Source organism: Plectropomus leopardus, chromosome 1, assembly GCF_008729295.1.
Source record: "Plectropomus leopardus isolate mb chromosome 1, YSFRI_Pleo_2.0, whole genome shotgun sequence".
Lineage (NCBI taxonomy): Eukaryota > Metazoa > Chordata > Actinopteri > Perciformes > Serranidae > Plectropomus > Plectropomus leopardus.
Genome location: NC_056463.1, coordinates 33,486,527 through 33,499,514, shown reverse-complemented (window position 1 = coordinate 33,499,514; position 12,988 = coordinate 33,486,527). Strand labels below are relative to the sequence as shown.

At 41.5% G+C, this 12,988-nt stretch overlaps 1 protein-coding gene across 4 annotated transcripts in view; it reads right to left on the bottom strand.

Annotated features, from left to right (window-relative positions):
• LOC121941303 (kinesin-like protein KIF13B) overlaps window positions 1-12,763 on the bottom strand; it is a 51,254-nt gene extending 38,491 nt beyond the window's left edge. For 3 of the 4 annotated variants that reach the window (XM_042484073.1, XM_042484090.1, XM_042484098.1), the window contains exons 1-3: window positions 12,099-12,199; window positions 11,564-11,887; window positions 4,763-4,856 (exon numbers count right to left, since the gene is read on the bottom strand). In XM_042484073.1, the coding sequence (XP_042340007.1) occupies window positions 4,763-4,856; window positions 11,564-11,633 (164 nt within the window). In that variant the 5' untranslated portion in view covers window positions 11,634-11,887; window positions 12,099-12,199. Of the gene's footprint in view, window positions 1-4,762; window positions 4,857-11,563; window positions 11,888-12,098; window positions 12,200-12,718 lie in introns of those variants that run through there. The other variant, XM_042484082.1, reaches the window with a different exon arrangement.
• Window positions 12,764-12,988: the final 225 nt, after the last annotated feature.

Sequence of the window (12,988 nt, the reverse complement as noted above, 5' to 3'; positions counted from 1 at the left end):
TTGTTTTCTAGGTTTTTATTTTTAAAATTTTCCAAATCTTTTAGAAAAATATATTTTAAGGTAATTTATTTCTCACAATTTGCTCAGGTTTCAAAAAATTAAAAACCTGGGAAATGCCTGAGTGGTCAACACCGTCATTTCTATGAACAATAGGAGAATGTGAAGTTAAGAATGCTAGAGAGGCACAAGAGACTAAAACATATGTACGCTCCAAATGCAGAACATAATGCTATTGAGTTATATCTAGATAATGCATGCTTTTTAGAGTTCTCTTCTCCGTTATTTTCTATTTGCTGACCCCTATAACAGATTAAATAAATTAATTAGGAAATGACCATAATCCACAAGGGAAACAGTGGTCAGTATTATGCTATATCTGTTAAGGCAATCTTTATCAAGTAACTAACCATCATTTTGTCTTGTGATTTTAAATTCCCAGCCTGGTTGCAAGCAGGAAGGCAAAGATGTTGAGTGGAACGGCTTCGATTTGAAATAAATGGGCACTGTATTTCCATAACTAAAAAAAACAGGTCGTGCTAATGTATTAGCTTTGGGGCATGCAGCCAGAGTCATAATCAAGCAATAACTCAGTTTGTCTGAGTGCACTTACTAACCAGGAATAAGCTCTACAGCAAAGACAGTCAACACTTACAAATCAAAGCTCTACTTCCAGGCTGCCGTCAACCATTTATTATGTAGTTATCAGATCAACCCCAATGGCTTTTAGCAATTAAGTGGATGGAAAACTATTTCTGACAGCCCTGGAAAAAAAGAGAAAATACATCATTTATATTTAAACAGAATTAATCCTTAGCTTTACCAACAACCCCCACAAAACACTGCAGCAGGCACTTTTTTTTTAAACTTTATGACAGACTGGAGAGATAAGGAGTCTACTGATGAAGATGGTAGTATATGTACATGTCACAGGTAAAGATTCCACAGAACTGGTGAACAGAAAGGCTTCACTGCATCACAACAGACTTAAAACAATGCAAGGGGCTGAGTTGGTAGGGGTGTGTTCCTTCAAGTGCCGGCACGATATGAAAAACAATCCAGTCCAGTTTGAAGTCCAGAAGTCCAGTTTGAGTAACAGATTTGTGAATTTTAAGGTTTATCATATGCCAAAACAGTGCACAGGGGTTTGTACCGTGCATCACTACTCAGCTTCAATTATTTTATCGCGATTATCATGTTTTACTGACAACCAACATTACTCTGTTACTCCAGAAATGAATTCTTCTTCAAAGCTCTGAAATAACAGTGGGTGCACAGCACAATTTGCTATGTAGACTCATGTTTTAGAGCAGCTAAGAAGAATTGATTTCTAGGAAACCTGCCATTTTATCTAGGTGTGAATTTACTTTAGAGTGTATTAATAAATTATGTCATATCAGAACGCAGCATGAACTCTCGTACCCACCGATACCTGATCCAGCAGTTTAGGCGGTATCGCAGGCCTTTCTGATACTGGTATCGATATCGTAAAAACTTTCACATAACAAAGGACTATACAACACTTTTTTAGCCAGAGGTATTTGCTTCATCTATTTGGCAAGGTCACATTAACTCTGAGCCAGGACACTCTTCCTCGAGTGTATTTGTATCGCGAGCCAATGTCCTGCACAATTTTCAGGCTAGCTGTTCCACACTGCGTTTTTGCCAAAAACATCATCTGTTGTGTGGTGCTGTAGCAGTTTAATGCTAACAAAACAATTGCTCTTGTTTTTCTGCAAGGCTAATAATGTGTTTACATTTTATCGAGCAGTAGTAAACATCCATTTAACAGATGTATTCTGATTGATATAAGAAACTGAAAGCAAATCAAAGTAAAAATGCTCTAATGGAGGCTACTGGATCAGAGGGCTATCCTGTAAGTGAGTCAGGATGCAGCTCTCTGTTGTTGGCAATTTAAGAAATGAAAATAAGTGGAAGACATAGAGGAGTCAAACAAATATCACAAAAGTTGTATTTGAAATAGTTGGGAATACTAGCAAATGGCAACAGATCCATAATACAATATGGACCAAGTCCATGTCTGGGCTAACAAGTCTTTTTCTTTCTATCCTCACTTTTGTACTTGTATACTGAATGTACTTGATATTGAATGACTAGTTTTCTGTTGAGAGACTGCTGTCTTGGTGCTTCAGAACTCTTCTCTTTTACATCCAACCAATTTGTTGATTTAATAACCTGACCATCCCTGAAACAAATAATGCCAATCAGGTTAATGTAGGCATCTTCCACTGCACTGTATGCTGTTAGTATTTGGAAAAATGCCATAGACAGAGTTTGATTTCAGTCAGGAAGCTGCACTCTCCTTTTTTGTGCTATCTTCTGCAGAGGGTCTTCGCAGTCTTAAAGGGCATCCTGGTAATACAGTTAGCTAAACAAACACCATGCACCTGCAACATCCTAACTTTTTTGCATACTTTGTTTATGCACCCACTCCAGTCTTTCCCAACTATCAACAACCAAGTAAGTAAAAGATAATGATCCAACGTGAACAGTATGTTAATGGAAATGGAAAACAACAAACCAAATGAAAATAGCATCTGTATGTTGAGGGCAGCAGTCAGTCATCCCATCCTCCTGCTGCTTCCTCGCTCCTTTGTCACCGAGACACGGAGAGAGAAACTACAGCCCTGCTCTTGTTTAGTCCTCCATAAAAGTCACTGGGGAAAGTTTATGGTCGACAGATGCTCGAGTAAATGAGTGGTTTTCCCCCTCTTCCATCGTCTCCTCGCTCAAGGAAGGGGCTTCACGGTCACCAGCAGCGACCCGGAGTTAACCTCCCCCTGTGTTGTCACGGAAACGGAAGAGCTGAGAAAAAGGGAGGAAGCCAGGCGGTGGGAGTTACGACCCGACGAAGAGAAGGAAGAGAAGAGCGGAGTGGAGTCTGTCTTTTCATGTATAATTGTCTCTGTCTGCCTCTGTCTCGCTGCTGCTGTCTTTCTACCAGACACCTGACACGCACACACGCACGCACACATACACACACGCACACGCACACACACGCTGCTGTCATCTGCTCTTGCACCTCAGCCTGAGGCCAGCCTTATTCACTACTTCTGATCTGGCATTCACAAGGAGATCTTTCTTCCGACACAGCTGGCATCCTCCAAGGTGGCGGGTCAGTAATCGAGCATGGCCTACTGCCTCATTTTTAACCAATACATAATTAAATGAAACAGCTGTAATTATTACAGCGCTTTCATTACAGTGAGTCCTCCGGGTGTTATATTTGCAACAGTTTGCTGGGTCTTAACACTAGTCACACATTTCTGTTCTGCCAAATGCAACCAAATCTAACGCGTCCTGATGCCTCAGAGACACCCAAGACTCCAAGCACAATTCAACAAAACAGCAGCTGAATAACAAGATGGAAGCAGAGTAGAAACCAAGAGAGGGAAACAGGAGAGTTGAGTTGAATTACACCTGTCTCTAGGAGGCCCAACAGCCGGTTGGTCAGCTTCCTGCCAAAAACTACAGCATGACGACAAAAGAACATTCCAAACCAGTCTGAGACCAGCTTTAAAAAGTAGCAATAAAGCATATGAGAAAATTTCCAAGATAATGAATATCACACAGACCACAAACAGGATAAAAGAAATATAGCACAGCTGTAAATCCCCATAAGAACTCAGTGTCTGTTTGAGCGCAAGACAAAGCGGCCCGGTGGCAACTCATGAGAAGCTACAGAGTGCCTGGCTGAGAGAACTTACTGTATGGCACCATTAAAAGTATGCCTGCACTACAAACAGTTCGCAACGTACACACAATTATCACTGGATTACGCTGATACTTTAGAATCTTTAAGGACGTGATAATTCTCAGATAACGAATGTCTTTTTTTTCCCAATGATTTGAAGCACGTATATGGATGTTTATTCGCAATGGTCTTTTCATTATCACCAATCATATTTAAGTTAAGTCATACAGAGTCTAAAGACGCATGTATCATGTCTGTGTTTTCAGATTTGACTGTACTATGACTCAGAGAAGGAATAAAATCATATGCAAATTGCAGCAATTTTTATGATAAGGGTTTAAAGCACCTTAGCTGCTGCCATGAGCTGTGTGTGTTGATATAAAAGACTGTATAAAATAATGGACGTAGCTACCATAATGTCAACCATTAGTTTGTGTACTCCTGGTTTGAGTCCACAAACAAGTTGGGTATTTCGAACTTTATCATCTTGGTTTTGTGGGGCCAGAATTGACTATGTTTGGGTTTTTTTTTATTATTATTTTGGGGGGGATTTTTCCCTTTATTAATAGGACAGCTGTAGATTGACAGGAAATGTGGGAGAGAGAGGGGGAATGACCCCCCTGTAAAGTTGTAATGAATGTTCAAGCTGGCTATAGAGCTAGCTATAGAGACCAAAATCTTTTTTTCACTAGATTCTGAACATGTTTTCTCTGCTGTAAAGTTGGGCATTTTAACATTGGGGTCTAAGGGGACTGACTCGCTTCTGGGGTGCCTCAAGTGGCCATTCAAAGAACTGCAGTTTATGGCACTTGTGCACTGTTTTCATTTTTCAGCCCCGCACAACAGCATGCACCTGTCACTTTAACCTCACGCGGTATGTCAGCTTCACATCTCCAGTATTCTTATTCATAAACAGTACTGCAAAAGATGTATGTGAAAAAAAAATCAAAGGAGGTTGACTGTTTTTAAGCACTGACTTGTTGAATATGTTTGACGAGAATAAATCATTGTTGCGGACACAGAATGTTGTCAAACTTCTGACAAACTTACCTGGAGTCTGCTTTGCCCAGGTTAGCTCCGCCAGGATGGAGGATGGTCTGGTTCTTAACCATCTCCACAACACATTTAGTGTTTAGTTCTTTTTCTGTGAATCAGAGAGCACAGTGTTACAACCAAAATACTTAACCTGACAACAACACGGTTATCCTTAATTGCTTCATTATTACTACACAATGTTGGCATAAACCACATATTACATAGCTATGAAGCACAATCACTTCCTGTGGAACATTTAGTTCATACAATTGTGTGAGCAGGGCAGGAAACACCAACTCTGAAAATGACCTTTTACCTTGAAGTGAGCATTAAGCTAATCAATACAACAGGACTTGTCCAGAGAATGAGTTTCTTTCCCTCCCTCTCACGCATACACACATGCACACGACTGAGTGCCTCCCATGCTGACCTATCACGATGACACAACGCTTGGCCATCAGAACACCAACCTACCATTTCCAACTCAGCATACGGAGTGGGCCTAATGTTTTGTTCACTCACATCTATGTCAATTGGCTGTACAAGTCAGCCTATAATGCAGCTTCACACTAAGGCAACTTGATCAAGGTTGTAGTTTTACCAACTATAATTTTACTGTGTCATCATAAATACAATGCTTTTTCTGCAAATGCAAGGAATGCATGAGTGCAGAGTAAATATTCGATCTCTCTTTAGTAGCTTTTAACAGATATCTGACATGTTTCTAGCATAAAGCACTACATATTATGTATGTTTTCATAGCTGAGTCAGACGCATGATCTTCTAAGAGAAGCCTTGCTGTGAAAGTAACCAGCAGAAGCATTGGAAAATAACGACATGAACCGCACTGGAAATTCACTAGGCTGGTAAGTCTCTCCATTCATCTGTCTTGCCACTGAGACCTAATGATGGTTGTCAACACACAAGCTTGGTCCTGCCAGCATGTCCTAGGCATCCAGTTTTGGGCAGAACTGGTTGTGAATTTAAGCAAAGCATCTGAGAACTGTTCACTTGCAGAGGTGACTGATTTAACAGTATCAGAATGCCTGTCTTTTGCTGCTTCACTGCTTGTGACTGTTTCAGCCACAACCACACATTTGCTGAAATGTATTACAGTGCATCACAACATTTAATCACTAAAATAAAAATGCCTTGTTAAGGGTTTTTACATTATAATAACAACATAATTAAGATGGTGTTAGTAATCCTCTTGTTTTTAATGACAAAAGCATCTATCTTGGCCTGTAGGCTATTCAATAATACAGGATCAGGTCACGTCACCCACATGATGTTCTCTGCACTCAGAAAGCTTGTTTGTAAAAGCCGGCAACAAAAATCAATGACAAATTCATGCTGTTTAACCTGATAAGATAATGATGAGACTTGGGATTCTTTGCTCTCCTGTGTTCCTTCTGGCTGAGATAACCTCTTCTATTTTGCCCCCTTCCACAGGGGGGTCAGAGATCACGGCTACGACATCACACCTTTCTTTGCAAATCAGTGTCTGCTCAAGGACACTGCAGCAGAGAAGACTTACTGATAATAAATAATGTCCTTCAACTGAAAGACCTGACTCAAGCCTCCTGTGTAAACAAACATTCATCCTGACCTTCAGATGTAGTTTACTATGTGTCTTATCACTGTATAAACCATCAACATTTGGCCCAGTGTTTACATACAGACTGCTAGATTTGTAAGACACAATCATGACCCTGATGAGCGTCAATAATCATTTCTCCTTTTTGAAGCAAGCATGCAAGAGCATGCAAGGTTGCTGAACTTCAGCAAATGTGTTAGGACAGGAAAAGCATTCTGTGGTTTCAATTCCTTTCTTCTGAACTATCCACAGTACTATTACACCCAGCAGGGCTGGGCCATATCTCCATTTTTTTATTGATATCATTGTATGAGACTTGATATCTTGTCTTGGATTTTGGCTATCAAAACATTTGACACAAACATGTTGTTTTTTTCTGGTTTTAAAGGATGCATTACAGTAAAGTTATTTAATTCAATTAAATTAATTTGTTTGAACTGTTCTATTATTTGCCACTTGCCATTTTGTGAACACTCCAATAGTCAACCCTGCAATACTGTTGCAATATCAAATGTAGTTTGTCACAAAAATCTAACATTTGATTCTCTTCATATCCCTGAGCCTTAAATACACTGTGTCATGTTATTTGATTATGCCTTCAGTTGCTTTTTCTGACTAAGGCATGGCTATTCTGGGGCAGGGGTGACCTCATACAGTATGATGAATTAGTCAGCAGTAGAGCATGTGCCATTTTTTTATTACTTAAGAAATGGTAAGAGATTCTCAAAAATCAGCACACTACACAGGGTTACTTAGAGCAGTTTCAAATAAACCTTTCCTCAATGTGCTATGACTTCACCAGACAACAACTCATTGCTTTGTGATAATGCTGTTGCAAGAAGCTCAGCATTATTGCTAAACAGTGCCTGGGCATACTTGCCCACTATGTTCTTACCAAGATTGTTTTCAACTGCTGTGTGCGTTTACATGTTTTCCAGACAAACACATGCAAATCACCATTTTATCCGACTGTTGTGGTAATAGAAAAAGAACACACGAGTCACTTTGTTAGTTTGTTTTTGAAAGACTGGCTGCTCAGTGGAAAACTCTAACTTCATAGGCACTGCCAAAATCTACTATCAACTCCCTCCCTGAGATACAAAAGGGAATCTTAACCTGATGAGCTCCAAGTCTGAGAAGCTAGCTTTGCCTGTGCAAACCAAAAACATTAGGGATCTGAGGCTAAACTGTTTAGAGAGCCCCAACACTGCTGCTCCTGGCAGGAACACAGGAGTAGAGCCATGGAAACTTGGTGTCAAAGGTCAGAGGACCTGAATCACCCTCCAATTCTTCTGCTGTCAGGGACACTACAAAGCAAAAAAAGCAGGGTGAGCCAACAGAGACTCAGTGACAAAAAGACAGTGAGAGCGAAAGAACAACATAAAGTTAAACAGGGGCACTGACACAGACAGAGAGGTTGAGCTGTCTTTCTTCCTCTGCAGCCTACATTACCCATGTGCCCCTGTTGCTGCAGCTGCATTTCCTGCTTAGTAGAGGGGAAAGTGTGATGCGGCGTGGTTGTGAGGATAAATGTTCCCATTGTTATCTGCCTCTCCTTGCTCCATAACCGGCTCCCACTTTCCACCGGCCTTCTCTGCGGTCCTTCCCCGGGCTACCGGTGCTGAGGTTTGGCACAGCAGCCTTGACATCAGCCAGGAAGCTGATTGGCCGCGGTGCTGCCGTTGCTACGCCTGGGGTTGCTCTGTTCTTCGAAGGCCACAGCCATGGGAACATGGAGCATTACGCAACGTTAGCAAATATTCATTCAGACTCACTCCCTTCCTGCCTTTGTCCAGCTCGGCAGCTACACCACCTCTCCTCCTCAACCTGGGATACACAGGGACAGTGCCCTCGAGGTGAAAGAAGTCTGCTTATTATTTCAGTGTCACAGGTCTGAATCACAGCACCAGCTGGGGAAATGTGAGTGAGGAAAGTGAATAAGTATTCCTTTACTCCCTTAACTACTACCACTGTGTCATGAATCAACTGTCTCACAGCAACAGACAGGGGAGGAGCTGTACCTGAACTGAGCAGCTCAGATGTATCTAGGACTGAATAGAAAATGATGTGGAGCAGGAGAGCATAGAGAGCAATGTTTATAAGGGTGATTTAGTTATTCTGAAGTGACATGTAATGAAGAATTCTGTGTCCACTAAGAGCTAATATGGTATTTGGGGGCTATTTGAAATCATAAAATTCTCACATAAACACTGCTAAACAAAAACCAAAGCTCTATTCAGGCAGGGATCAGAAATGCACTACTGGAAACGTGGCACTGCTGGTTCCAAACCCTTTCCCAATGCCTTTAGTAAGCCATCAATTTGCCTGCCCGTTCCCCTTCACCAAAAATCATAATTGCTTTTTCTTCCTGAGCGATGGAGGACACATGCAGGCATTTGTTTGCAGAGCAAGAAATTTGCATGTCTGAAATTGTGCATCACTGGAGCAGGGCATACAGACACTAGTAATGCAGCCTGCTCATCTTAAAAACTTGGCTGCAGGCACAACACAAAGAAATATCTTACAGAAATAGGACTGTTTGAACACAAAGTATTGATTACATTAATGGAGAACCCAAATAGGAGGCTGTGTTTCAGTAAAATAAATCTGGCACACAGTTTGTCATCACCTTTACCTGTCAGGTTAGTCGAAAAGACACAAGGAACTGAGTTCTCACCAACAGCAGGAAATAGACATGGGTACAGCTGGGCGATATGGGCTAAAAATTATATCACAATATTTTTAAGCTACATCTCAATACAAGATATATATCTCGATATTTTTAAATTTCCTCAAAAGCACTTCATTAATGCTAGAACTGGGAAACATAACCGAACATTACAAAGGTTTTTCACCAAATTCTCTCTGCATTGTAACTATATTGTAGGAGTGACTATTGGTATTTTAACAGTTTTACCATTTTTGAGCAATAATATTTAGCTATGTAGATAAAATGACTATGTGGGTAAAGGCGAGTATTAAAACAAGTAGAACTGTCAAATCAGCTGAGAAAAGGGGAAAACCCAGTATAACAATATCCAATATCTAGAGCAATATATAGTGTCATATTTTGATAAGAAACAATATCCTCATATTGCCCAGCCCTCAACATGGGCATACTGGGAAGTGGTCAAGAATAGAACTTCCCCATTAGAAATGAATGAGATGTGGCCAGAGTAATGCATTACAGTAACTCCCTTACTCTATTAATCTCAATGTATCTGCTCTTAAACTGAATTCCACCAAAGTTAACCTGTAGCTTCCCCATCTCTGACTATGTTCACACTGCAGGCAAATCAGATTTGTTTCTCAAACCAGATCTTGAAGACAGACTGTCCACACTATTATTTGCAAGTGATAAGATTGGATTTGTGTGTCCAGACATTAACAACCTATCTGCATTGCTGTGGTAACAATGCAGGCATCAGTAATGTTACATCACTTGTGACATAGCTTTACAAGGCGGAGGCATAAGAATGGAAGTGCATCATTTTGCCCTTCAAACAATTTATTTTGGCATCTGTCCACAGACTGTTGTTCCTGATGTTGTCCTTCAGCGCTCTACCAGTAGCAGCATTGATCTGCTGGGCACTTACATCAATCTGGAACTGTCCATTGTCATTTTGTGTTGTGTTTAAAGACACTTTAAAATCCAGTTTGAGCAGCCAGAGTGTCTGGACTGACACTTGTCTGTAGAAACAGGTTTGGAATCGCATTTCAAACCAGCTCCAACTGTAGTTTAGGTCAGCAAAATCATGTAAATATTGCATTTTATGTTTTCTTTTGCTGACCAGACTTACTAAAATCAATCTGAATATGCAAAAAAGAAAGGAAAAGGGATTTAGGCTAAACATGGCCTCTATATCACCATCTACGTATTGTCTGTCATGACAAAACAGAAATACATGGACTTTTTGTGTGTCCGAAACAAACGTGTAACCTTGCAAAGAGCCATTAGTGAGAAAAAAAATTAAAACATGACTGCCGAGTTTCTCTACATTAGAGTTCATGGTAAATCCCTGCCTATGTGAACAGTGTGGCGATCCACTGCCTTGGTCTTGTGACCGACTTCTCCGGCTCATGGAGAGAGAGAGAGAGAGAGAGAGAGAGAGAGAGAGAGAGATACATGTGATTCATTCTGCCAGTTGTCGGTCAACCTCTCTGCCTCAGCAGCTCTCCTCCTCCTTCTTTCATGGGACACATGGTCTCCCACAGCAAAAAGCACAGCTTGGCAATCAACCAGGAAAGGTCATCCATCCTTTTACTGCTTGCTGCTCTGAAAATTTGCAATATAATTGAGTGGAGCACTTGCACGCAGATTTGTGTCTGCATGCACTGTTCCTTTGTTACCCAGGCTTTGCTAAAATTAGGGACGAGGATGTATCAGTGTGTAGACATGCTGCAGCCCAGAGAAGATCAGTAGGCTAAAGATACATGCTTGTTGACATAATGTTACAAAGGCAGTGATGAAAGAAATAAGAGCTTCTGTTCAGAAAACACATTATCACTGACAAACTTCTAGTGGATGATATTCTGTAACTGAATGCGCTGATGCCTCTGACTAGACATTTTCGGACATATTGCCATTGCCCTCAATAAATCACACCAACCAACAGCTATCTTGTTAATCTACTTACTTGCCGCACTGTTGAAGCAAGTGACAGATGAAGTCAAGAAGCTATTGGCATCTGTATCAGGCAGCTAAAGAGCCAAAGCGTCTAGACTTTGTAACAGTGGATCTCACACAGCAGCTTTAAATCTAACTGGATGGCAGGCAGCCATGAGGGAAACCGTATGGCAGCACTGTACACACATGTGCCATCCAGACAAGCCAGACCACAGCTTTTTTTAATCTGCACCATCTCATTTCACTAATGGGTGGCGATTTTTGACTGGCATCCCATTCCCAGATAATGAAACAGGGAGTGCTTAATTCAAGCCAGTCTACTGGGGATAGTGTTATTATGACATGGAGTTTGTTAATAGGTAATTGGGATAGTCTATGCATCATGTAAACCTGAGACTGTCCACGTACAGTAATCTGATTTTGGTGTTACCATAATAATCTGACATTAAGTCTATGCATAACATAGCCTCAATGCATCATGTTGACCTAGAATTCAGACAATGCAGACAAACGAAGCCTCCATTTACAGCATTGTTGTAAGAGGCAGTGTACCAAAAACAACCCAAATCTAAGCACACTGATGCCCCCTCACCTCTCCTGTTCATGGGCCGTACACGAACAGCCACCTTGACATTGGAGTCGTCCAGGCTGGGCTCCCCCATGCTGACTCCTTGGAGGTAGCGCTGATCCAAAATAAATCAGCTCGTCAGCTAAACAATCATCCAAAAGCCTGGAAATGTTGCGCTAGCCGGTCTGTCGGCCAGCTAGCTTTGCTCAGCGTTGCTCCATAGACCAGGCATGTCCACGGAAAAACAAAAAAAGCCTGGGCAAAATCCAGCAGGAAGCCAGCCACCGCCGTTTATCTTCTTCTTCGGCTCATATTCCAGGCTAATTTATATCCACAGAGGGGTGGAGGCTGGAAGGGAAAAGAGAAATGTAAATCAAGATGTTACAGCAGCTGGTGGATGTGACTGAGCAAACATATGCTATCTGCAAGGGAAAAAAACGGGCTAGCGAGCTAATTTACCAGGCAAACTGAGGGGCAGCAGCAGCAAGAGAGAAGAAAGTTTTTCTGCCATTTGACTACGTAACATCCTCAGACACAAGCCCAACTTCGAGCTACATACCTTGGAGGATTCATCCCAGTGGTGACACCGCTAACCTACACGTACAACCGAGAGAGATCACCAGAGAACTGCCTGGCGATGATCTACTTCTTCCCAACGGATTCCACTATGTCCTCCCTGTGTGTCGAGCTACAGGCAGCTAGCAGCATCCGCCCTTCCGCCCATATATTACCCCTTCAAATTAAAAGCAAGTCGGTAAAACTAGTCCGTCAAACTCAGAAGTTTCCCAAGATAAGTGTAACCTTTAGGATGACACGACTATTTATCATGTTGCGTAGCTTTGTAGCTAAAACACAAGATACATTTAGCTAGTTCTGATGATGCACTTATTGTTAAGTGCCGCTAACGTTAGCCAAACCACCAAAGACAGGACAGCTGTCAAACGCCGATGAATTGTAAAAGTCCACTTCTGCTCACACACTTTTAACAGTTAAATTGTCTTTTCAAAATAACGTCAACTGGTAATGAAGCTTTGGAGATAAACTTCAAAATAATCGGAATTAAAAGCTAGCATTAGTTAGCTAAAATCCTTACCGCCGCCGCCCCACACTGCCTCACCTCTCCCACTGCTTAAAATTTATAGACAAAATAGGGACTAACGACAGCGTCTTTCTCATTACCTGTTTACACTGACTTTTTAAATCCAATTTTGTCGTTCTTATTTGTTGAACATGTTTAAACAACTCCGTCCTTAATAGTTGTGGTTTAAACTTTAACGTTAGTTATGCTATGCGGGTCTGCGGCTGCTGCAACCGGTTTCCTCGGGGGACATCATTACACCAGCCCAGCCCGGGGACCGTTAACTGCAAGTTAGCGAAAGTGCCTGCGGTTACTCTCGGTTAGTCAGAAGTCCAAAAACAATTGTGCACGCTTCCCCGGAGACACTGACA